General features: G+C 48.6%; 1 protein-coding gene across 1 annotated transcript; it reads left to right on the top strand.

Moving 5' to 3' along the window:
- The first annotated feature begins 722 nt into the window (after nucleotides 1-722).
- On the top strand, nucleotides 723-8962 carry Azgp1 (alpha-2-glycoprotein 1, zinc-binding). Its single transcript, XM_021661814.2, has 4 exons — nucleotides 723-882; nucleotides 3476-3736; nucleotides 5855-6130; nucleotides 7678-8962. Exons 1-4 carry the CDS (start codon nucleotides 822-824, stop codon nucleotides 8001-8003), a joined length of 924 nt encoding a protein of 307 aa, XP_021517489.1. The 5' UTR covers nucleotides 723-821; the 3' UTR covers nucleotides 8004-8962.
- Nucleotides 8963-26476: the final 17514 nt, after the last annotated feature.

The following is a 26476-nucleotide window of genomic DNA, read 5'->3' as shown; positions in this document are numbered from 1 at the left end:
CCTTTTCTCTGCCCCACAGCTCTCCTGCCATCTGAGGTAAAGAAGGTCATTGCCGTCTCCCTGCTATTCGTCAGGTGGTCCTTCACAGCCGTAGCCACCACCTTCGAGGGCTTTCTAACATTCGCAGCAAAGCCAGTGGGAGACTTCACTGTTCAACCACGTGACCTCTACAGTCAACTGAGAGGCTGCGGTGTAGCTCAGCTGGCAGAGCGCTTGCCTCGCACGCAGGCCTAAGTTCCATGGCCAGTCCTCTTAGACCAAGCGTGGTGCCACACGCCTGTAATCCCAGGGCTTGGAAAGGAGCAGCTTTGGGACCATTATCAGCCATACAGCAAGGCCAGACGGGGATACGTGAGATCTGTCTCCATCAATCAATGAAGTCTACTAAAAGCAAGGGGAGCTGGAATCAGGTTCCTCCCTGATTTCACAGATGTGGACTACCAGGCCCACACTTTGGACATGTTGAGAACTTTTCTCCTTCTTACAATGTGGTCTTACAACACCAGTTGCCCCTGCTGACGGGTAGGAATGTCACAGTTATGAGAGCATCTACGGCCTCCTGTACAGGCCTCCAGCCACTGAGTCCTTCCAGAGGGACACGCTGGCCCTCTGTCCTAGACTGGCTTTCTCCAGCTGGCAGCTCCTGCATGTAAGCCCTGTGACCACACCTGTGCCCAGTGGCTTGTTTCCCTTCCTGTCGGGATAGGAATTCCTTTAAGCTCTCTCATTGGCTGTGGAGTCACCTCCCCCAGGCAGGATGCCAGGCCTCAGGGAAAGAGCTGTGTTTCCAGTGGAGACTGTCTGCCCAGGCACTAGTAGCGATGGTACCTGTCCTGCTGTCCTTGCCCCTCCTTCTGGGTCCTACAGTCCTTCAGGAGACTGGTGAGTGGGCAAAACAAAGAGAGATTGGGAAAGAAACAAAGGGAAGGCAGAAAACAGAATTCTGGGCCTCATGTACCTGGGGTTCCTGTTCGTCCAGTAGTAATGGGTCTGCAAAGCTGCCAGTTCATTTAGCTCACCCTTCTGGGAGCGTTTGGGAAGTCACTGGACTTGTGTTAAAAAAGACCCTAAAGAACATGATTATTCAGGCTGGCGGTATGGCTCAGTTGACAGGGTGCCTGCTCTGCAGATGTGAAACCTTGGGTTCAGTCCCTCGGCACTGCTTAAACCAAGTATCTCATGCCTGTAATCTCAGCTCAAGGGAGCTGGAGGCTGGAGCTTGAAAAGCTCAAGGCGAGCATACACTATATACTGGGTTTGTCTATTTTAATCTGCCTTTAGTGTAGGTTTCACGCATGCGCAGCAAGCACTCTGTTTACTGAGCTACACTGCCAGCCCTCAGACTCATGTTCTTTAAAGTCTTACTTAACACAAGTCCAGTGACTTCCCGCTGGTGCTAGAAGGATGAGCTAAGTTAACTGGCAATTTTGCAAAGGCGTTGGTATCGCCAGTGGGGCGGAGGTCTGTATGGTAAGTGGCAGGTGGCTGGAAGGTACGTTATTCTTACAGTGGAGTCAGACAGCAGAACTGAATGAGGGGCACACAGAGTTTGCTCCACTCTCCACCCCCCCTTTCTTCCATGGGCTGGACACAGTTGTCTGACTCTGGGGGAAACAGAATGGATCCCAGGGGAAAATACAGAGGTTAGAAGACGCTCGGAGGAAACCAGGCCCTTCCTCCAAAGTGAGTGAGAAGCCAGGAAGGGCCACAGGCAGTGCCGGGGGGAGCCAGGAAGGGCCACAGGCAGTACCAGGGGAGCCAGGGAGGGCCACAGGCAGTACCAGGGGAGCCAGGGAGGGCCACAGGCAGTACCAGGGGGAGCCACAGGCAGTGCCAGGGGGGAGTGAGGGAGGGCCACAGGCAGTGCCAGGGGGAGCCAGGGAAGGCCACAGGCAGTGCCGGGAGGAGCCAGGGAGGGCCACAGGCAGTGCCAATGCAGGGAATGAAGCTAGTGACTGCACACAAAATTTGGGGTGACGAGTTCCAAGCTATGCCAGCTTAAAAATGTTCACAAGAGGTTCCCTACTTACGCCTGTTCTCTAATAAAGCTTTGTATTTAGAATGTTAAGTTTATTCTAAAGGGGCTGGAGAGACAGTTTGGTGGTTAAGAACACTTGTTGCTCTCAAAGAGGACCTGTGATTGGTTCCTAGCATCCACGTGCTTATAAATGCCTGTACCTCTAGCGCCAGGGGATCTGACAGCCTCCTCTGGCCTCTTTGGGCACTGCACACACATACACGCACGGGAAACACATGCACATATATAATTTTTAAAATAAACATATTTTTTAAATGTTAAGTATATTCTATACCAAAAATCTGCCTTGGTAATAGGCCTCTAGAGAAACAGAACTAGTAAAACAGATCCACAGATGGATGGACGGATGGACGGACGGATGGACGGATGGATGGAAAGATAAAGACAAGTGATGGGAAGATAGGCGGATATATGACAAATAAAAAGAGTGATGGTGTCTTGATCAGGGTTTCTATTGCTGCAATGAAAACATCTGACCGAAAGCACTTTGGGGAGGAAAGGGCTTATCAGCTCACACTCTTGGAGTGTGAGTCCATCACTGGAGGAAGTCAGGTCAGAACAAAACAAGGCAGGAACCTGGAACAAGGCAGGGGCGGATGCAGAGGCCATGCCACTTGCTGGCTTGCCTCACAAGGCACCTTCCTTTCTTACAGAACCCAGGAACACCGGCCCAGGGATGGACCACCGCAATGGGCTGGGCCCTCCCCCACTGATCACTAATTGAGAAAGTGCCTTACAGCTGGGGCTCACAGAGTCATTTCCTCTACTGAGCTCCTTCCTCTCTGATGACTCCAGCCTGTGTCAGGTTCACACAGAAAACCAGCCAGTAAAGACAGATAGATAGATTTCTCAAAAATAAAAAAATTAATGTGGCCGACAGACCAGAGAGATGGCTCAGAGTAATGGTACTCACAAACCAGCCTGTTAACTAAGTTTGATCCCTGAGACCCAAAGGTCTCTGAGACATGGTGGAGAGAGCCAGCTCTTACAAGCTGGTTGTCCTCTACCTGCCACACACAGTAGCACGTGCATGCACGTGCATACACAAGTTGCACACACACATACACACATATACACAAACATACACATGCACACACAAAAATATAATTAAAAAATAAGGTAGAGAATGATGAAGACACCTCAACTTGACCTCTTACCTCTACAGCCTGCACATGTGCTCACACCCACAAGAACACATACACCAAACACACACACAATTTCATATGCAGAGCAGAGGGATACAGGGTAGACTCTGCCACGTCACCCTGAGTTCAAGCATAGCCCCTTGGCATGAATGGACCTCCCATGGTGTGAGGTTGGCAGCAAGGCAGGAAAGGAAGGTGCTCCAGGTCAGGTCCTCCCTCCTGAGGCTCTGCAGCTCCACAGTGGGCCCCCTGTGCATAACCCCACCCCACAGAACCTTCTCCTCTTCTGCAGGGACGTATTCTCTGATCTTCCTCTACACTGGGCTGTCCAGGCCCAGCAAAGGCAGCCCCAGGTTTCAAGCCACCGCGTTTCTCAATGACCAGGCCTTCTTCCACTACAACAGCAACAGCGGGAAGGCAGAGCCTGTGGGAGCGTGGAGCCAGGTGGAAGGAATGGAGGACTGGGAGAAGGAGAGCCACCTTCAGAGGGCCAGGGAGGAGATCTTCCTCATGACCCTGAAAGACATCATGGACTATTACAAGGACAGTGCAGGTCAGTGAGCTCTTCTAGACCAAGGAATTGAAGGGTCTTACCTGAGGCAGCCTGGTGAGCATGAGTGGAAAGGAATCCACAGGATGAAACTAGACACACACACACACACACACACACACACACCACAATTACAATTAATAAAAAAAGAAAAAGAAATTAAAAGTAACTTACATTAGCTGGGCATGGTGGCGCACGCCTGTAGTCCCAGCACTCTGGGAGGCAAAGGCGGTAGATATCTGTGAGTTTGATGACGGCCTGGCCTACAGAGTGAGTTCAGGACAGCCAAGGTTACACAGAGAAAACCTGTCGAAAAACAAAGAAACAATACAAAAAAGTTACTTGCATTTACTGCACATTTACTCTGTGCCCGGCTCAGGTATGAACACATTTAATGATCGAAATAACATCTCCAAAGATCATCACTCTTGTCATTTCAGGGTTTTTTTTTTTAAGTGTTTCACTTAAAGTTAACTATATTTCATAGTTCATTCAACAAGGCAGGTGGGAGGGCCAGGGAGAGAGCTGGGATTTAAACCCAGACAGTTTAACAGCGTTTAGAGCCTGTGCCAACAGCGCCACTCAGGCTGGGTAAACACCTGCTGTTGTACACAGACCTACCTGTAGGTCACTCTGTGTAAGAGCCGTTGTTCAGGGGGAAGGGGTTCAGGCTCTAATGTTGGAGGAAACAGTGAGGATGGTGGCTTATCAGTGATTCCAGCATCCAGAAGGCTGAAGCAGGGAAATTGCTGTTTGTGGCAGCATGAGCTACGTGATGAGATCCAAGCCAGCCTGAGATCCCCCATCTTACAAAGTGAGACCCTGTCTCAAAAATAAACAAACAAATGAATACGATACTAACCACTGAAAGGAGGGAAATAATCTAATTATGTATAGAATAATGCTTTGAAAGCAACACAGAACCAACCAGTGGAAATTCCTATAATCCATACGAAACCAGGAATAAACCAGGCGCATGCCTGCAATCCCAGCCCTCAGGGAGGCCGGGGCAGGAGGATCGCTGTGAGTTTGAGGACAGCCTGGTCTACAAAGTGAGTCCAGGACAGCCAAGGCTACACAGAGAAACCCTGTCTCGAAAAACCGAAAAAAGAAAAAAAGGAAGGAAGGAAGGAAGGAAAGAAGGAAAGAAGCAAGAAAGAGAGAAAGAAAAAAGAAAGAAATGAACAAACAAACCATGAATAATTCCCATTTAGATTTAGCTTGGACATAGGAGTCCAGGGTGTTTAATTCTGAAGGACTCACCATCCTTTAAACATATAAGTTCATTAGAAGAGAAGATTCAAAAACACTTGAAATCTGAGTGCTTGCCTAGCACACACAAGGTCCTGGGTTCAGTTCCCAGCACCGCATAAAACTAGGTATGGTTTCACACACCCATAATCCCAGAATTAGGAAGATGAAGACAGCAGAGTCAGGAGTTCAAAGTCATCCTTGATACCTAGAGTATATGAGGTTATTACCTGAGACCCTGTTAGACAGAAACAGACTTGTAATCTGTCCATAATTTATGAAATTCTCCAACTATAAGGTATGTGTTTCCTCTCAGAGTGGCCTGAAACAACCAGCCAAGTAGTTTCTTCCTCTGCTGTGTGCCTGGCTAGCAACCCTGCCGCAACACGCTGGCAAAGTCAAAGAGTACTGAGCGGGAAGTGAGGATTGAAAGAAATAAAGCAAGACATAGGGATCAGCTTGAGAGGACTGTCAGTAAAAACTGTAGCAGCCCCGTTTATTCCACAGCTCCTTTTTATAGGCAAAACAAGGCACATCAGTACTAGGAAGGGGTTCATGGAGCAGTCAAACTTGTTTCCTTAGATTACTTCTCTTAAAGCAGAAATGGTTCAAAATCACAGAAACAAGTTAAGGGAACTTTGCAAAACTTCCTGCTATTTTCAAGGTGAAGGCCAGGGTGAAACATGAAACATGTTTTTTGATGAATACTCAATAACAAAGCAGCTTGCCAAACAAGCAGCTCTCCACACAACCCATTTGCCAAGACAAAGACTTGAGTGTTTAGATATATCAAGCATGCAGGAATGAAAGTCACTCAGCTGGAGTTGGCATCCATCTGACTGACTCCCTGTGGGGTGGGGGAGGCTTCAGGGTCTCACACCTTTCAGGGAATGTTCGGTTGTGAGATCTCGAACAACCGAAGCAGTGGAGCATTCTGGAGGTACGCCTACGACGGGGAGGATTTCATCGAATTCAACAGAGAAATCCCGGCCTGGATCCCCTTAGACCCAGCAGCTTCAAACACCAAGCTGAAGTGGGAGGAAGAAAAAGTTTACACACAGCGAGCCAAGGCATACCTGGAGGAGGAGTGCCCAGCAATGCTGAAGAGGTACCTGAACTACAGCAGATCTCACCTGGACCGAAAAGGTACGCACAGCTTTCAGGATCTGCTCCAAACACTGAGCTAAAAACCAAGATAATCTCAGGTGTAGAGGATCATGACACGTTGCCCCGTCAAACCCTATTAGTCCCTTAATCCCCCAGGTTTCATATACTAGGATTCATTCCTTCTGAACCCATGATGTGAGAGCCAAAAGTTCATCAAAACTTTAGATTGGAAGAGCTGGGGATATAGTAGAGCACCTGCCTAGAATACCCCAGTGGGGGGCTGGGGTGTGGCTCAGTGGTAGAGCCCCTGCCTAGAATTCCCCCAGTGAGGGGCTGGGGTGTGGCTCAGTGGTAGAGCTCCTGCCTAGAATCCCCCAGTGAGGGGCTGGGGTGTGGCTCAGTGGTAGAGCAGTGTCTAGCATTTACAGGAGTCTGGATTCAATTCTCACCACACACACACACACACACACATATACACACACACACACAAAAGTCAGAAACAAAACTGGCTCAGTAGCCAAGTTTCCTAAATAACCCTCACTTTGCAGCACATGCGCCCAGCACCCAGAAGGCTGAGGCTGGAGGACTGTCATGAGTTCAAGGCCACCCTACATGACAAGTACCAGGCCAGCTAAACCCTGTCTCAAAAACAGGTGGGAGGGACAAAGAGAGAGAGAAAGCACGGAGGCTTCAGCAGGCCCTCAAAATCCGTATTTCAGGTTCCCAACTCCTTGATACAGTGATGCCTCTTGTCTTGTTTATAGAGAAAAAGTAGGTGTATAAAACATCTGGCTAGGAAGAATGAACATGCGGGAGCAGAACCAAGTGCCACACACACGGAGACTTTCACTGGAGAACAGGGAGAAAGACTATGTAAAACAGGGAAAGGCTTGATGGACAGAGATAGGGACAGAACTAAGGAGCTGGGCTGAGATTCTAGTGGCAGGGGAATAAGCTATAAAGCACACTCAAGACACTTGCTATGGTACATGCCAGTGACCCCAGCACTCTGGGCAGGAATATCACAAGTTCAAGGCCAGCCTGGGCTACACAGTCTCTCTGTTGGGTTAACTGTGTGTATATGTATGATGTATATGTGTGTGTATATGTATGAGGGTGTACACGTATGGGTGGAGATCAGAAGACAGCCTCAGTTTTTGACCTTCTACCCTGTTTGAGACACCAGGCTGGCCTGCCTGCCATCTTCCAGAAATCTCCCTGTCTCTGTTACCCATCACCATCTATGAGCTCTGGCAATAGAGACATGCGTGACTGCAGCCAACGTTTATATGTGTTCTGGAGAGCATCATGCTTATGCAGAAAGCCCCTTACCCACCGAGCTGGCTCCCCAGCCCTGTCTCCATTAGATGTCAACACACTGTAAGATGAGAAAGGGAGTGAGGAAGAAGCTGTGGACATCCATATAACCCGGCAGGGAAGCTTTTGGGAAGCCCCAGCCCTTACTGAACTTCACAAAGGTCTCTTGGGGGATTCACACTGGATGGTCATCCAGGGAGTTAGGAATAAAAGAGACATGGCAGCAAGAAGCCTGCCTTAAGCCCTCAATGTCCGCACTTTACCCACAGCTCCACCGACTGTGACAATCACCAGCCATGCAGCCCCAGGAAGAAAGAGGATATTCAGATGCCTGGCCTATGACTTCTACCCACAAAGAATTAGTCTGCGCTGGAACCGGGCCAGCAAGATGATGGCATCGGGTCCAGGACAAGGAGTTTTTCCCAATGGAAATGGCACTTACCTCTCCTGGGTGGAGGTGGAAGTCCCCCCACAGGACAGAGACCCCTACTTCTGCCACATAGAACACAATGGGGCGTCCCAATCGCTCTCAGTGCAGTGGGATGAGACAAAGAGAGCAAAAGCTGAAAGCCAAGTAGTGGCTCTGCCTCAGTAAATTACCTTCTCTGCCTGACATGAACTTCAGAAGTCAGCGGCACCAACGAGGTCTGCCATGGGCAGCTGTACAGCAGCCAGCAAGAACCCGAGGAACAGGCGCGGGGCCGGACGACTTGGATGCCAAGCACTGAGTCCACTCTCGGTGTCAAAGCACCTTGCCTTGTAAAACCCCTCATTGATTAATCCGTAAACCTTCACAATTATTCTAGCACAGCACAGAAAGGCATTCTAAACCCTGAGATGTTATCAAAGTGACGTGACTTGATCATGCATCCTGCCCCGCATATTTGATTCACGTGGATGTTTTCATATGCACACAAAGATGCTGTCCTAATATTTCTGGTGATGTGAGAAAATGTCCTGACGAAGGCAGCTTTAAGAGAGAAAAGGGTGTATCAGACTTACACTTGCAGGTCTCTGTTGTGTGACTCTATTCTCGGGAAGACATGAACAAACATCTGCTACCCAGTTAGGGAACCAACTACAGATCAAAGTGAAGGGGTTGAATTAGCGGAACTAACTCTGTGTTGTTTCTCAGACTCCATCCAAGGTTAGCTTGTCCCTGGAGTACCTTGGTTCCCAGTCTTAAGATCTGAGAGAGAGAAAAAAAAAAAAAGACTGTTCTCATCAGCTTGCAGCTAGACACAGCAACTGAGGCAGACTGATAAAGACAGGGTCTGTAAAGAAAACGTAAGTTGTTCCCAAGGTCGCAGTGTTCTTCTTGGCAAGCTGTTCCTCTCTGTGGTTTGGCCAGATGCTGTCAACCAACTAGGTCAAAGTGCATTTCATTCCTTCACCTTTTGTCCAATCATGTAACACCAAAGCTTGGAGGTCCCTGCTTGCGGTTCTTCCCTTTAAAAACCCTGTCTCCCTGTCGCTCTCCCAACCTGCTGTGTCAGGAAGGATTGCAACCCAGGCTCGAGCTTCTAATAAAAATGTTCTCTTGCGTTTGCATCAGACTCGTAATCCTGGTGGTCTCTTGTGGGTCTCGTGATCTAGGCATAACAAAAAGAATACCACCCAAGTCCAGCTTGTGGAGAATATGGGTAAAAGCTTATTCCCAAAAACAGAAATGACCCAAAGTCAATTTCAGTACTACAGTCCACCACAGCATAGGTGACGACGGCTCATAAAGCTGGACACCTGGGACCCACTACCCAACCTGCCGGCAGCTCAGTAGTCTAGAGAGTGTTGTTTGCAGTAAGCTCAGCTCGTCTGAGCCTCTTCCTGGCGGCCAGGCTGGTCTATGCTTCTTCCAGGAAGTTCGGCTTGTCTGAGACTGTCTCTTGGCAGTCTTCATTGCCCATCCATGCTTGGAGAAGGTGGGACCTAGTGAATTTGGTCAGTTTCAGTGACTTCCTGAAGCTATTAAGCTGTTTACTTCCTGAGCTTAATGAGCTCCCCTGCAGAATGGAATGTTTCACATCCCCTTAAACCAGTGGTTCCCAACCTGTGGGCCGTGACCCTTTTAGGGTTCAAATGACTCTTTGACAGGGGTTATGTATCAGATATACTGCATATCATATATTTACATTATGATTCATAACAGAATCAAAAATATGGTTGTGAAACAGCACCCAAAATAACATTGCATAACATGAGGAACTGTACTTATGGGTAACAGCTTTAAGAAGGTTCAGAACCACTGCCTTAGATCATCCTGTTGCTTCACCTCCCTTTAAACATGCTACGTCCTAACAAGCCTCCTCCCAAGATGGAAGCTTGCAATCGTGACAGGAATTACTAAACAACAGTTGTCGTCCACCACTGTGGAGAAGCCAATGCAGGAACTTGAAGCAACTAGCCACATCCACAGCCAAGAACAAGGAGAAAATGAATGCATGTGTGCCTACAAGTGCCCAGCCCCTGCTCTACACTTATACAGCCCAAGGTCCCCGCCTAGGGGATGGTGCCACCCAGAGAGAGCAGGTCTGCTCTCCTCAGGTAACACCACAGTGAAGGATGTCTGCCACAGAGATGCTCACAGGCCAACCTAATCTTCCTGGGTGACTCCAGCTTTGCAGTCAAAACTAAGCATCACCGTGGCTTGGCAGGCAAAGGTACTCGCTGTAAAGCCTTAGGACCTGAGTTCAATCCCCAGGACCCACAGGCAGAAGGAGAGAAGCCACTTCTGAAACATGCACATGTATTTTCTCTGTCTCTCTGTGTGTGTGTGTGTGTCTGTCTCTCTTGAGCTTGCTCTCACTCTCTCTCCCCTATTTTCCTCCCTCCCTTCGTGCCCTCCTGCATTATCTCTCAATTCTGTCTCCTTAAGTTTTTTAAGGAACCTTTCTAGATTTATTCACTTTTATTTTTATTTTGTGTGTATAGTTATTTTGCCTGCATCTTTATCTAAGCACCATCATGCATCTCTGGTGCCCACAGAGGTCAGAGGATGGTGTCAGATCTCATAGAACTGTCATTATGAATGGTTGTGAATCACTGTGTGGGTCCTGGGAACTGAACCCGGATCCTCTGCAAGAGCAACAAGTGCTCTTAACCCCTGAGCATCTTTCTGGTCCCCTAAAAATTAAAAAAAAAAATGTCACCACAACTATGTTTTTAAAACCTTGAGCATCTTTACCTTGGGATATCACATGGCTTGGACCACTCAGCCCCTTGGACATCATTCAGGAAACCACTTCTGGTAGCCACAGATATGGCCATAGCCCTGATGACTGTGACATTTGAAAAATCTGCCAGAGCCCAAGAGTTCGAGGCCAGACTGATCTACACAGTGAGTTCCAGGTGAGCCAAGGCTACATAGTAATACCAGGTCTCAAACACAGAGAGAGACAGATGCAGAGAGACAGAGAATAAATCTGCACAAACGAACATTTCTGCCTCAGTTTCCTTAGCAACCTTTCACACTGTGAGACACCAGTCTCCACTTTCAGCCTTCCAAAGGTCATTATAGCCTTAGGACACACACTTAGGAGGCACATTCTCTCCAGAGCACACCCAGAAGAATCAGGAAACAGGTTTTTATTTTCCTGGACTCCTTCCCAAGACTATTTCAGCCCACTTTCTCAGCTGAGTCACCCACTGCAATCCTTGCATCAGCAAAGCGCAAAGGCAGAACCATCACTGCCATTTGATTGCATTTCACCTGCCTGCGCCTGTGTTCTTCCATGTTTTCCTCATAACCAGGCAGGGTAGCACTCGCCTGTAAGCTCAGCACTTGGAAGGTTGTTGTAGGAAGATTGCTGCAAGTTTGAGGTCAGCCTGGACCATGCGTAGTAAGGCCTTGTCTCAAAAAGAAGAAGAAGAACAACAACAACAACAACAACAACAAGGACAGGCAGTGGTGGCACACACCTTTAATTCCAGCACTCTGGAAGGCAGAGGCAGGAGGCAGAGGCCGGCCTGGTCGGCAGAGTGAGTTCCAGAAGACAATGAACCCTACACACAGACACACACACAAAATCCTGTCCTGAAAAGTCAAAAACAAAACAAAACAAAACAAAACAAACCTTCCTGGAGGGAGTCAGGCTTCAGAGGAGGTATGAAGTATTACTTACCACAGCTTATAAATCAAAGTATTGTTCCTGACCAGCTGGGGGTGAGACAGTTGGGAAGGGACAGGGCTTGGGTGAGTGGGCTGGGAAGTCGGCACTGATTGGGAACACTTGGAGGCCGAAGGTGTCGCAGGAACCGAATGTGGAACCTCCCATGGGGCCTGCTGCACTGAGCACCACTAGCACGACAGGCAAGCTGGTGCGAAACGGCAGTCCCGAGAGGCAGAGGCAGGAGGACGGCAGAGTTTAAGCACACACTGTTCATCTCCAAAGGAATAAGTAACACCCACAGAGTCTTCCCCGGACAAAACCAAGTTCAAATGCAAGTGGTTGTGAAGTAGCAATGAAGTAATTTTGTGGTTGGAGGACACCACAACGTGAGGAGCTGTATTTAAATGGTCAGAGCATCAGGAGGGTTGAGAACCACTGCTCCAGCCCAGGCCCCATCCGGTAATTTTGTTTGTTTGTTTGTTTTATTGAGATTTATCTATGTTTCCCGGCTGTCCTAGAGCTAGCTTGGATTAAAAGCAAGTGCCACCACCTGGCTCCCCTTCAGTAATTGCTGGCACCCCTGGTACGGCCTTGACTCTCGCTAGAGTCTAAAGCAGTGGTGAGGATGTAGGGTATGAGAAAAGAATCTATTTTCAATTTTTTTAAAGGAAATTTAAAAAAAAAAAGAGCTGGCAGATAGAGAAGGGACCCAGTGGTCCTAACTAACGAGCCCTAGGCTCGGGTCCTGGCTAAACAAAAGGACAAAGCGAGCAGAGACCAGCATTCCTGTTTCCCACGCCCCCATTCCTCCTCTTCCCCCGCCTTCTCCTCCTTTCCCCTTCGCTTCTTGATTGTGGGTGCGAGAGGACCAGCTCCCTCAAGCTCCTGCCGCCGTGCCTTCCCACCATGATAAACTGTACCTCCAAAAGAAACCAAAAGAAACCCTACTTTCCTTCCGTTGCTTTTGCCGGGTATTTTTCACAACAACCATGGGAAAGGCAACTAAAACATCCCCGCTGGGAGACAAGTCCTTGTACCCCAGAATGCTCCCTAATGCAAATAACGGATACCTCCAGCAGCCTAGCACACTCCTCATCTTCAAGCCCCACGCATCCTTCTAGAGGTAGGTTTAGTTGCAGTTTCACATGTTAACCACCAGGTGGCAATATGGATCCTCCTGTGGATTCCCTAAAGCTTAGCCGGTTTACAGGCTGTGAAATAAACATTTAAAAGGTCTCTAGGCTATTTCTTTTCCGTCTCTCCCCCCTCCCCCGCCCCAGCAAGAGTTTCTTTTAACTTATGACTCTCTGAGTTTAACTAGAGTTGATTGCATGAGGCTGAGTGGGGCCTTGTTGCGTGACGAAACTCCCCTTGGGGTGGCCAAACATATAGGAGCGCGCACAGGCCGAAGTACAGAGACCACCAAAGTCCAAGTTGGGGAACTGAAGGGTTTTAATGTGGATACTTCAGGAATACGGGTGAGGGGTTACTTACTGGAGCGGAAATGACTCAAAGGCGGCCGCATCACCAAAGCCCACTCCAGCGAGGGCGACAGCTCCCAGAGCTGGGGGCCTGGAGCACACTGCCCAGACTGCAGCGTGTCCGTTCCAGGCCCTGCTGGATAAACCAGCTGCTCGGCTCAGTCTCCTCTGCAGCTCTGCTCGCCCGAGAGTCTTCTTTGGAGTTTGGCTTTGCTTCTCAGAAAGGGGCTCTCAGCTCGGGCACAAATCTGGTCAGTTTCAGACACTGCCAGAAGTGAAGAAACTGTACACAACAGGGCTTACTTACTGGAGCATGAGCGATGTCCTTCAAGGAACTGGGGACGGATGCAGGTTGACACAGCAACAGTGCTTTTGCTTTAAAGGAGCCTTGTGGAGAGACGGCCTGGGAGGGGGGGCGGAGGGAGGCTCCCGGGCTGGGGTTCAGAACCTGCCTAGAGGTTGGGTTCCAGGGATCTGGGAAGCTGACCCTGCAGCCTGGGCACAATCTACAAGGTCAGAAAAAGTAAAAGCACAAAAGGGAAGAGGGAGAAAGGAGATAGGGAGGCAGAATTCTACGGCTTTTCTTATCATTGCTGTTTTTGGGGTTGGGTTTTATTTGTTTTTCAGAATTTTTTAAGGTGACTTTTTCGGTCTTGTTTTGAGAGGTTTTATCCTATTGGGGTTTGGGGGGGTTGATAGGGTTTGGTTTGTTTGGGAAGGGGTGGTATTTTTGAGACAGGAAGCCCAGGCTGGCCCCTAACTCACAGTATAGCCAAGGATCACCTTAAACTTGAGGTCCTCCTACGACCTCCACATCCCAGGTCCGGGGTTTATGGGTGGTCAGTGGCCGATTTTTAGGTACTCAATACATGATTCCAAACAACAGTCACAATGGTGATCTTCAGAGCTTACCCGCCGTGTCCCCCTTTCGGACACCATCTTCCCATGCTTAACAGCTAATAATGGCGGATGAGACTGGAGGGAGGCCTGAGGAGCACATTGCCTGCCTGTTAGAGGTTAAAGTTCCAGTTCATTCGCCGGGCGTGTTATCTGTAGAAGTATCTTTTTCTGAAAATCCCTCATGCCTTCAAACTTTTGCTGGTCCCTGCAGCAGAGTTAATAATGCGCCTTGGGATCATTCCTAACTACATGCTAAGCCTGCTTGCCCTACTGTGTGTTCAGCCTGTCTATGCTGTCTTTAAGAGAACAATGTAACCGACCTTACCGTGCCTTGCACTTCCCACGTAATCAGCTTTTACAACCTAAGCTAAGTGCATAGCTTTAATCCTAAATTAGGTACTCTCTCACGTCCCTGACCCAGAATGACAGGGGTGGGAGTTGTAATCATTTGCTGAAAGCAACATTAAAACAAAATAAACACCCCATAAATGTTCAAAGCAACATGTGGATATAAAGATGGATAACGACCGTTTGTAGTTTTGATGCTATTGTGAAACAGTTGGGAATCATGCAGTAACTTCTCACCTTGTAAAAAGACTGTTACAGACTGCTGTAGAAAGAAAGTAACTCCTCGTTCCTTTCCCACACTGTGCAGCAAAGCCCTTTGTTACACAGACTTCAGACACATCCAACTGATGGGACACACACCACAAATTACAGACAGATGGAAGACATAGAGGCCAGAGAGGAGAATTCAAGTTTGGGCTTGCTCTTGGTCTATACTGCTTGAACCATCTATAATCTCCTTTCGGTTTTGCGAGAAGGGTTTCTCTGTATAGCCCTGGCTGTCCTAGAACACACTCGGTAGACCAGGCTAGCCTTAAACTCATAGAGATCCACCTGCTTCTGCCTCCTGAGCCCTGGGTTAAAGTCCTGTGCCACCACTGCCCACCGAAGTGTCTCTAATCTTCATGCAATACTAATGCGTGTGTACACTCCTACAATCTAGCTCTCGGGAGGCTGAAGGAGGAAGACTGAACGGAAGACCAGCCTAGGCTAGAGAGTGAACTCCAGGCTACCCTATTAGGCGTGTGTGTGTGTGTGTGTGTGTGTGTGTGTGCATATATAACAGTTAGGGTGTGTGTGTGTGTGTGTGTGTGTACAGATATAACAGTTAGGGTGTGTGTGTGTGTGTACATATATAACAGTTAGGGTATGTGTGTGTGTGTGTGTATGTGTGTATGCATATATAACAGTTAAGGTGTGTGTGTGTGTGTGTGTGTGTAAATCACATGCATACAGGTCCCTTTTGGAGGCCAGAAGTGGGCTTCAGATCCGCTGGAACCGGAATTACAGGCATCTGTGAACTACCTGATCTGGCTGCTAGGAGTTAAAGTCAGGTCTTCTGGAAGAACAGTAAGTTCCCTTAACCACTGAGTTCTCCAGCCCTGAGAACTTGTTTAAAAACAACAGAAAAGACCTGGACGTGGTGACCCACACCTGTAATCCCTGCACTAGGGCAGGCAGATCTCTGTGAGTTCAAGACCAGCCTTGTCTACAAAGTGAGTCCAGGACAGCCAGGGCTACACAGAGAAACTCTGTCTCAGGTGAGAGGAGGGTCATGGAACAGAAAAGATCAAACGTGTACAATACTGATATGGGTTGTTGTTGCAGGTCATGGGAGATTTTCACTTGTTCTTCCCCATTAACAAACAATGTCTGACTACTGCCAAGGATCTGGGTCCACATGCCAAAATAAGGAGATTTGAAAGCTCCTCTAATATTCTCTAGGTAGTAGGAACCAGTTCTGGGACTGAGGTGGATCACCTGCCTAGAATCCCCCAGTGAGGGGCTGGGGTGTGGCTCAGTGATAGAGCACCTGCCTAGCATGTGGGAGATTCATGTCCTGGGTTCCATCCCCAACATGCCAAACAGACACACACACACACACACACACACACACACAATTCAGATTGTACATTTCAAGTGCTCAGTAGCCATGTGTGACTAACAGCTGCCCTATTGGAAAGAACAGGACTGGAATCTTAAAGAAAAGAAGAATCGCAGAGCACGGCACTGTCAGCTTCAAATCCTGATCTTTAATGATGCGAACATTTCAGTAACTACACATCATGACTACTGTCTAATGCTCCATCTGCTTTTAAACGATCAAGACTGAGTGTGTCAGGATGGAAGTCACATGAGTCTTTATTTAGCATAAACGCCCTCCTAGAACGGGCCACTGTCTTGACTGTGACGTAACACCACAGTCTTCCCTCTCTCCAGCGCGCTGCGACTGTGTCTCCTCTGTGCACACAGATAAATAGAATCCGTCTTTCTCCTTTTCTGAGTGGCGCGTTTCATTCGGTGCAGTTGTGCTCAAACTTCAGTCATGTTGTGTGATGTATCAGAATACCCTTCCCTTTGGGGTATTTTATATTTTTAAGGATGTAGGTGTGCCTGTGGTGGGAGCACCCACGTGAGAGCAGGGTCCCGGGAGTCCAGCACGCAGTGTTAAAGGCCGGGTAACTGGAGGTGCGGGCGGTGAGCCACCCGGCGTCAGCGCTGGGAACTGAACTCGAGGGGAAGGGAGGGAGGACTGACGTGTGCTTGCCAAGCTACAGAAATGTTTGACCGCCGGTGGGGTAGCAGGGGACACAGGTCTCCGCTCTCTAACCCCCACCGCCCCACCCCCACGGGAGGCAAGACTCCGCTCTCATTGCGGACAGCCGCACAGCCGACCCCCGAAGCGTGAGAACCCGGAGGGGCCGGCGGACTCCGCCCCTCGCGGCCCTTCCGTGTCCATCGCCGTCCCCGCGCCCCAGGCTCCCCGCGCCCCTGGGCCTGGCTGTTACTGCACCCGTGAGCCCACTAACTCTGTTTACACAAGCAGAAGGGAGCCAAGACTCATGACCTTGTTCCAGGGGCCCAAGAGGAAACAAGTCACCAAAGCCAAGATCCCAGCGCCCTACCCTCCTTGTTTGCAGACCACACCACACCGAAGTGGGGCAGAGGAGCCTCGGGGTGTGCGGAGGCCTGTTTGCTCGGCAGGGTGAGCCGTGTTTGCGCAGGGAGGGAGCTCGAAGCGGCCATCTGGCCGGTCTCTGCCTGAGCGTAAACCCTTTGCAGTCAGGCACCCTCTCTTCTTCCAGGGCCCTGGCGAGGCGGCACGCCTGCGCAAGTGTTCCTCTCTTCCTGGACGATTTTTAAGAAACTGGTGTAACACGGCTGTCGCTAAAATTCCTTCCTGGGTGGGGGCGGGTGAACAACGGCTGCCCCTTGCCCCAAGGTCCCAACGACAAAGGGAAGGCCCCGGCCCGCTGAGGTCCTGGGTAAACTCTCTGAGTTTATGTAGCTTACTGGCAGAGCGTGGGTGAGGGCTTACCAGGAGCGGCATGAGTGACCCGGAAGCAACCACAGTCCTCGCTCTGCATCGATGGAGCCCCTTTCTCTAGCTGCCAGCCCTTCCCAGAGATACCTCATGCCTGCACAGTCCAGTCCATGTTCAAAGGGCTGGGAGGAGTGGCAAGAGGGTTCAGTCACACACACACACACACACACACACACGCACACACTACAACGGTGACGTGATGCCAGGGCATGGTAGTGGATGCCTATAATCCTAGCACTTGGGAGGTGGACGCAGGAGAGTCAGAATTTCAGACTCATGCTGGGCTGAATAGCAAACGTGATGCCAGTGTGGGCTTTGAGACCCTGTCTCAAGAAAGAGAAGGAGGAAGTGAAGGAGGAGGAAGATGGATGTTGGCCATGTATGATTACACATACTTGTAATCCCCAATCTTGAAAAATGGAGGGAGGAAGATCAAAAGTTAAAGGGCTGCATATCCTTGCCTGCATAGACAGTTCAGGGTGAGAGTGAGCTACGTGGGACTCTGTACCAAAAAGAAAGACAAAGAATAGTGACACATGCCTACGATCCCAGAACTCTGGGGATGAAGGCAAAAGGATCGAACGTGATCTACATAGTGAGTTCAAGGCCAGGCTGAACGACACAGCTAGATCTTGCCTCCAAAATACAAACAAAATGCAATATAAAATAAAATAGGAGATGCATGCTGGAATAGAGGTGAAGCCCAGTGGTCAGAGCACCCACCTAACATGCACATGACACTGGGACGGAGGCCCAGCATAGAAAAAATAAAAAGAACAAGGGGAAGTGGGTATGGTGTGCAGCAGGTGAGAGCCAGGAGTGTGCAGTGAGACGCTCCCTTAAAAAACAATAAAAAGAGTAAAGGGTAGGAGAAGGGGAGGAAAAGAAGATTTGGAGGAGAAGGAAAAGGAAGAGAAGAAGGGAGGAAAGGACAGAGGGATCGTTGACACCTATAAAAAAGCACTTTGCACCCTGGTGTGGTCACACATGTCTTTAATCCCACAACCCAGGAGGCAGAGGCAAACGGATCTCTGTGAGTTCAAGGCCTTCCTGGTCTATAAAGCGAGTCTAGGGCAACCAGGACTATTACACAGAAAAACTCTGTCTCAAAAAGGAAGAGGAGGAGGAGAAGGAGGAAAAGGATGAGAAGGAGGAGGAGAAGGAGGAAAAGGATGAGGAGGAAGAAGAGGAGGAGAAGGAGGAAGAGGAGAAAGAGGAAGAGGAGGAGAAGGTGAAGGAGGAAAAGGAGGAAGCGGAGGAGGAGAAGGAGGAAGAGGAAAAGGAGGAGGAGGAAGTGAAGGAGGAAAAGGAGGAGGAGGAGGAGAAGAAGCGCTTTGCAGTTACAAGCAGTTTCCACATATGCCGTCTCATGTGGTCCCCATGACGGGATCACTATCACCAAGTCATGCCTTTCTACAGATCGGCAACTGGGACTCAGGGGGCTCCATCCGCTTGCATAAATCACACACTCAACAAGAGGCAAAGGCCGAGAGATGGCTTCACCTTCAAGCTCTTTCCATCCTGTCGCCCTTCCTCTTCGTTAGGTGGCAAAGAGCCTGTCGTTCTGCAGAATTGCCTGGCAGATGGCTCCCAGGGACAGCCCTATAGTTCAGGGACCTAGCCAAAGCCAAGGGGTTGATCTAGGAGGGGAGTGCAGACCATTCCTGGGGACCTGCGCTAGAGCATTCTGCGAAGGCCAGATGAGCCCTGAGACCCAGCCACTGGCCAGAACTTAACACATGGAAGCGACCGTCACCAGCTGAAACCACAGAAATAAGAAAGGCAGCTTGACGGGAAATCACAGTGTAGTAGTTAACTCGTGCGACGCCGTGACTAAACACCAGACAAAACAACTCAGGACGAGGAAGATTTATTTTAGCTCCTGGCTTCAGAAGTGAAGGAGACACGGCAGAAAAAAAAAAAAAATTGCAACACGGGCAAGCGTCTCCTGAAACATCTCAGCTTCGTTACATGTTGGACTTTGAATTAATCTTCGGTTGTTGCACACTTGCAACCTTTACTGCTATCAAATGTTTGTGACCCTCACATCCAGTTACACAACTCTACAATGGCGTCACGACCGTCGGCTTAATTAGCTGTGTTACAAATGTCCCATACTGACCCAGCGTCCCATACTGCTCCCTGGACAATAGCCTAATGCCGACTTGTGTCTCTGTGGCATGGGTTCCCTCTCCTCAGCCATTTGATGTGTGCTACAGGCAAGAACTGAGGGGACGCTGCTGTGAATGGCTAGCCTGTGACTGACAGCTCAGAGAGCAGAGGAGACCTGTAAAAATCACAATCAGCAGCTGAGAAACAGCGGGACCAAAGCCCCACATCAATATTAAATTCCTCACACATAGGGAAAAGGAAGAATCCCATGGGAACTCTGTGAAGAATGCCATGGTCTTCCTTTTTTATTTTTTTTCCTGTGTTTGTGTGTTGTGTGTTTGTAGGTTTGTATGTGTGTCTGGGCACAAGTGTTTGCCTGTGTGCGTGTGTGCATGTGTGTGTGCATGTGTGTGTAGACCAGAGGACAAGCTGGAATAGCATTGTGACTTCGAGGCCAGCCTGGACAACATGAGACTCTGCATCAAAGCAAACAACAAAATCCACTTCATGACTCTATGATCGTGGGAGAATTAAACACATGATTTTTCTGCATAACTTATCATAAACTCAAAACTCAGCAGCTCTGTGGAGAGACCGCCCCTCCCAGAACTCGTGAAGGAAAAGTGCTGCCTACCCGGGACACCACCCAGAAACCGCCAGTGTAGGTGCTAGCCACACAAAGCAGGAACACTTCCCTTGGGCATGGCTTCCACCAGTTTTCGCAGCATGGGCAGAAGCAGAAGGCTCGCTTTGCCGGGTGCCCTTCAGGAACTCAGGTTTCTTTGGGAACCAGCCAAACATTCATCGTTACCTCTGGGTAATTGTAAACTATTATGTTTCATGATTCTACACTTTCACCTTGAGTTCTTTCAAAACTCCTGGGTGGAAGCCTTGTGACGTCACCAACTGAGCCCATTTGCAGGTTCTAGAATCTCAGGGTTACCAACACCATTCCCTGCAGGACCATGAATATTTGTGGGACCAAGCAATTTCCTTCTCTTTGAATCTATCCTGAGAAAACAGAAATGCTATCAAGTATCATGTGCAAACTTGTTTTTACATGCTTTTTCTCAAAACATCAGTATGAAACCATCTCACTTGATGTGTGTGTGTGTGTGTGTGTGTGTGTGTGTGGTCATTGTCTCTTTTTAAATTTTTGTTTACTTACTTTGGGGAGGGGTACAGGCATGCCTCAGCATGAGTCTAAGAAGTCAGAGGATAGTGTGCAGGAGTTGGCTCTTTCCTTTTCACCACGGGTTCCTACCATCAAACTCAGGGCATTAGACCTAGCGTCCAGTGCCCTTACCCATGGCGCCACCTCATTGGCCCAGGAACAGTGTCTCTTTTCTCCCATATGGATATAAGCTCCACTGTTTTCTTGAGCAGCTAAGGCGAGTGAATTGTTGAGATGACGGATAAATAATGTTATAATATTAATAAATTGATATGGTTAATTAACAATGGAATCATTGGTTGCTAATTGTCAGCATAATGCCCATTAACTAAGTCTCATTAGATGTCAGAGCCTTCTTGGTCTCTGGAAATGTCCTTACAGGCACCCAGAAGTGGATTGGTGGTGGTGGTGGTGGTGATAATATTTGTTACTGGGAATTAAATTTTGATGTCCAACAACTCAACTGTATCTCCAGCTGTCCTAACGCACTTTTCTGTCTGTTGTGATAAAACAGTGCCAAAAGCAGCTTGGGAGGGGAAGGGCTTATTTTAGTTTCTATACATAGGGGAATAAGTAGGCAGGAACTCCAGGCAGAAGCTCAAAGCAGAAAACTAACAGAGAACACTGCTTACTGGATTGCTCAGCTACCTTTCTTTTTAGTTGTGAGTCTGGCCTTTGAGCTCCAGACCTCAGCTACCATTTTTACCCAGTCCTGGGCCCACCTGCCCAGAGCGGGCTGGGTCCTCTTACATCGATAAAAATAATATTTTGCAGACAATTTCCAGGCCAATGTGATGGAGACACTTCCATTCCAAGCTGATAACAGCTCTCTGCTTCTTTCCTAACATTTATTTTGATGTTCAGTTACATGTATGTCCGTGTGCAGTGTATGATTACAGGTGCCCAAAGAGGCCAGAAGAAGGTTTTGGATCCCCTGGACCTGGAGTTGCAGGGGTTGTGAGCTGCCCAGTGGAAGTTGAACTCTGATCCTCTGCAAGAGCAGTTTGTGCTCTTAACTGCTGAGCCATCTCTTCAGCCCCACCCGCTCCCTTGTTTAAACTTATGTTTTGACATAGGGTCTCCCTAAGTTCCCCGAGCTGCCCTTGAATTCACTCTTTGAACTTAACAATCCTCTGGCCTCAGCGCTTTGAGGCCAGACCCACCAGTATACATTGTTACTCATCACCCCCAGACCGTTGGTCAAGACGGCGAAGTTGGCAATAAAGATTAACCAGCAAGCAAATGACAGACAAGGAGTCAGATGAAGCTTCTGTGAAAACGGGAACTCATTAACTCACCAGAAAGGGCCAAGGTGCACTGTACCACCAGAGGAAGGACCACTGGAGTGTCACCAGCCCTCCCTCTTTCTCTCTTGGCTAGCTTTACTATCTCACCATGGCTACACCCGCCTCCAAAAGCGTGGGAAGGCCACTTCTTCAATGCCATGAACAAAGAGCCGTTCAACAAATCTCAAGGTGACTCAGATTAACAGCCACACGGGTGAGGAGTTTAGTTTGACTGAAGAATTTACTTCCAGGCCAGCTTCTATAGCCAGGGAAATCAAGATGTGTGAAGAAATAACACCTCCCCTTCAAACCACACACCCGTGGGACAGATGGAGAGACTCTCCTCAGTGGGGAGGGATTGAAATTCAAATCTTAGTTTGCTGAGCTAGCAAGACGGCTCAGCAGATGAAAGTATTTGCTACATATGCCTGGCAGTGGCCTGAGTTCGGTCCTGGAACTTACAGTAGGAGGACTGTCCTTTGGCCAACACACACATGCCCTTCCATGTACGCATCACACACATACCACCACCACCACCACCACCATCACCACCATCACCACCACCACCACCACCATCACCACCATCACCATCACCACCACCACCACCACCACCATCACCACCATCACCATCACCACCATCACCACCACCACCATCACCACCACCACCATCACCACCATCACCATTACCACCACCACCATCACCACCATCACCATCACCACCACCATCACCACCACCATCACCATCACCACCACCACCACCACCACCATCACCACCATCACCATCACCACCACCATCACCACCACCATCACCACCATCACCACCATCACCATTACCACCACCACCATCACCATCACCATCACCACCATCACCACCATCACCATCACCATCACCACCATCACCATCACCATCACCACCATCACCACCATCACCATCACCACCATCACCATCATCACCATCACCATCACCACCATCACCACCATCACCATTACCACCACCACCATCACCACCATCACCATTACCACCATCACCACCATCATCATTACCACCACCACCATCACCACCATCACCATTACCACCATCACCACCATCACCACCATCACCATTACCACCATCACCACCATCACCATTACCACCATCACCATCACCACCACCACCACCACCACCATCACCATCACCACCATCACCTACAACAACAACAACACCAATAATAAATATATTTTTTTAAATCTACCTGCCTTAGCCAGGTGTGGCAACAGCACTCAGGAGGCAGAGGCAGGTGGATCTCTGAGTTCGAGGCCAGCCTGGTCTACAGAGTGAGTTCCAGGTCAGCCAGGGCCACACAGAGCAACCCTGTCTAGAAAAAAGCAACAACAGCAACAACAATAATAAGAAGAAGAAGAGCAGGAGGAGGAGAAGGAAGAGGAGGAGGAAGAAGAAGAGGAAAACAAAAGCTCAAACCTCTACTAGGGTAGAAGGCAATAATGGACACCTGAGGCTGTGCTCTGACCACCACATATACGCCATGGCAGGAGCACGCCTGAACTTAAATGCACATGTAATCACCTGTGTGTGCACACACACGAACACACACATGCATGCACACGCACACACACAAACACATACCCAGAGGAGGGGAAAGACAAAGAGGAGAAGGAAGAGAAGTGTTATTATTATTATTATTATTATTATTATTGAGCTTGCACGTGAGATTGAGCTTTCTCCTCCTTCCACTTTTTTTCCATCTAGACCTCACACCCACAGACAGCACCACAGGTGTTCAAGGATGGTCTTCTCAGTTTACTGACCCATGTGCCAGTCATCTCTGGAAACATAGACACACAAGTGGTCTTTACCCATTTTATAGGTACCTCTCTTTCTCTTATTTTAAATTGTGTGTGTCTGTGTGTCTGTCTGTGTCTGTGTCTGTGTGTTTGAGTATACCACATACATGCTGATTTCCTCAGAGACCAGAAGAGGGCATTAGATGCCCTGGAGCTGGAGTTATAGGCAATTGAAGGCTATAGATATTGGTGCTGGGAACCTATAACCTGAAACCTACAAGCACAAATGCTCCAGAGGTTAAAGCAAAAGGATCATGGGTTTCAGGCCACTCAGAGCCTCATTGTCAAGGAGCAAGGAGGGGGTGGGGAGACACACACAGAGAGAAACAGAGACACAGAGATACAGACAGACGGACAGAAAAGATGGTAAAGACAGTAAAGAGTCATCCTTGCATCATCCTTGCAGATGCAAAGTGATACAGTTTGGATCCCAGAACACACATTGAGGCTCACAATTGCCTGTAACTCAGCTCCCTGTAACTCTCAGGAATCTGAGGAACTCCTCAGACACATGCATATTCATTGGAAGCCTGGGATGCACATTTACACACACACACACACACACACACACACACACACACACACACACCGGCTAGCTACTCTATGAACCAGTGTTTGAGTAGCACTTAGAAGTGTCAAGAATGCTCCTTCATGATACCTGTGCTAGTCTTAAGTCACCTTGACACACAAACTCGAGTTCTCTGAAGGGAGGGAACCTCAGTTGAGAAAAGGCCTCCGTAACACCCAGCTGTACAGCATTTTCTTCATTAGCGATCGACGAGGAAGGCCCAGCCCATGGTGGGTGTTTCCGTTCCTGGGCTGGTGGTCCTGGGCTCTACAAGAAAGGTTGAACAAGACAAAGAGAGCAAGCCGGTGAGAAGCACCTTCCATGGCTCCTGCACCAGCTCCTGCCTCCAGGATCCTGCCCTGTTTGAGCTCCTGTCCTGATTCCTTCAGTGACGTTCAGTGCTGTGGAAATGTGAGCCAAATAAACCCTTTCCAGCTGGTTTTTGCTCATGATGTTTTATCACAGCAACAGAAACCCTGAATAAAACACTATCCTGGAGGAAAGGGCACCGTAGTGCCACTCTGCTCTCTTTCTAATGCCTGGAACTGAGGGAGATGAGAACTGGGTTATACGGTCATCAAGTAGCATCGAGGACAAGGAGTTCTCTCAGGTTTACCAACATAAATAAATAAATACATAGCACTTGGTTTCTGAGTAAATGTGAGATTATATAACAGAATTAGAGCATCGCAGTGTGAAGCTTCGTCGCAGGCATGCCTGTGTCCTTCAGCAAAGCCTTCAACAAGTTCAATGATCGGGCTGGAGAGACGGCTGCAAGGTTAAACCAGCACTCTCACAGGGGACCTGGGTTTGATTCCCAGCACCCACATGGTGGCTCGCAACAATCTGTAAGTCCGGTTCCAGGGGATCCAGATTCCTTCTTCTGAGCTCCGAGGACACCTTCGATGCACACAGTACACACGCACATATGCACGCCAGCAAAACACTCACACACGTAAAATAAATCTAAAATGATTTCCCAGCTCATTTCGGTCATATCAGGCTGGAAGGATTTCAGGTTGTTGTTTTTCTCCATTTTGCTATTTCCTTTAATGACACTGGTAAGAAATGATATGAATTTGCACCCAACAGTATGCTGTGGTGGCTTAATGAAAATCTTATGCCTTTAATCCTAGCAGTCCGGAAACAGAGGCAGGCGGATCTCTGGGAGTTTGAGGCCAGGTGGTCTATAGAGTCAGTTCTGGGACAGCCAGGGCTACACAGAAAAACACTGTCTCAAAATAACAATAATAATTAGCCTAAAAGCTGTAAGTGAGCTAAAGTTTTTACTGAAGTTCTGTTTGCTTAGGGGTGGGGGAGCCCCTGCTTCTCATCCGGGAAAAACAAATACTTGGTAGAAGCTGCCTAGAAAGAAGTTTGTGGCAGCAGACAACGGTGCTGCAGATAGCATTTCTGTTTGCTAAGAGAAAAACGCTTCTACCAGGCAAAACATGTTGTTATTTGCAAATGCTTCTGTTTTATTGCTGCCTGCCAAGGGTTTGAACATTCCCTAACCTACATAACTATCTGTCCCTGTATACCTGCCTGCCTAAATTCCCTGAAATGATTAAGGGACCCAGAGGCCACTCTCAGATTGTCACAGAGGCTGCCTAACTTACAAAAAGCTGTAAGGCCTGGACCCTTCAAAGATTGGCCTATATGTGAATAAAGGTTTCTCTTCTCCAGGTGATTGGATGTCTCCTTGTTGGGAGTGATTTCCCATTAACGATATTGCAATTGCTCTTTTAGTTTAGTAGTTGTTTTGTTTTTCATGACGTTACCTCCTCTAAGCACTAGCAGTCCAGCTTGTAGGTATGGTCTCGCTCTTGTGGACTTTTGGAATATAGAGCCTTATAGAAGGTGGGGCCTTATTTCTGTATTGCCCAAAAGCAAAGTGATGAAGGCGGTAATTGTGGGTTAGGAAAACACCTTGAAAACTGCCTGTGATTCCTCTGAAAAAAATCCTTGTAAACTGCTATAATAGCATAGTCCACATGAGCCAAGCTCTGAACCCGTGTAAATGACTTGTTTACCGAAAGACAGCCTTTTTTTGTCCACGGGCCAAGTACTTGAAAACACACGCACTCAGTTGGCACACCTAACCAGAGCTGATTTGTGAAACCAGCCACCCTGGCTTAGCTTTGATCTTCCTCTGTCTGCACCCTTGCTTCAGCTCTTCTGCTAGATAATAACTGTAATTACTGCCCA

The sequence above is a fragment of the Meriones unguiculatus genome, chromosome 15 (genome assembly GCF_030254825.1).
Source record: "Meriones unguiculatus strain TT.TT164.6M chromosome 15, Bangor_MerUng_6.1, whole genome shotgun sequence".
In the NCBI taxonomy this organism is placed as follows: Eukaryota; Metazoa; Chordata; class Mammalia; order Rodentia; family Muridae; genus Meriones; species Meriones unguiculatus.
This window is presented reverse-complemented; position numbering and strand designations above follow the sequence as displayed.

Coding starts and splice junctions, on each gene's coding strand:
- Azgp1 (XM_021661814.2), top strand. CDS start 822: ATGGTACCTGTCCTGCTGTCCTTGCCCCTCCTTCTGGGTCCTACAGTC. Junction 883..3,475: donor TACAGTCCTTCAGGAGACTG/GTGAGTGGGCAA, acceptor CCTCTTCTGCAG/GGACGTATTCTCTGATCTTC. Junction 3,737..5,854: donor CTATTACAAGGACAGTGCAG/GTCAGTGAGCTC, acceptor GGGAGGCTTCAG/GGTCTCACACCTTTCAGGGA.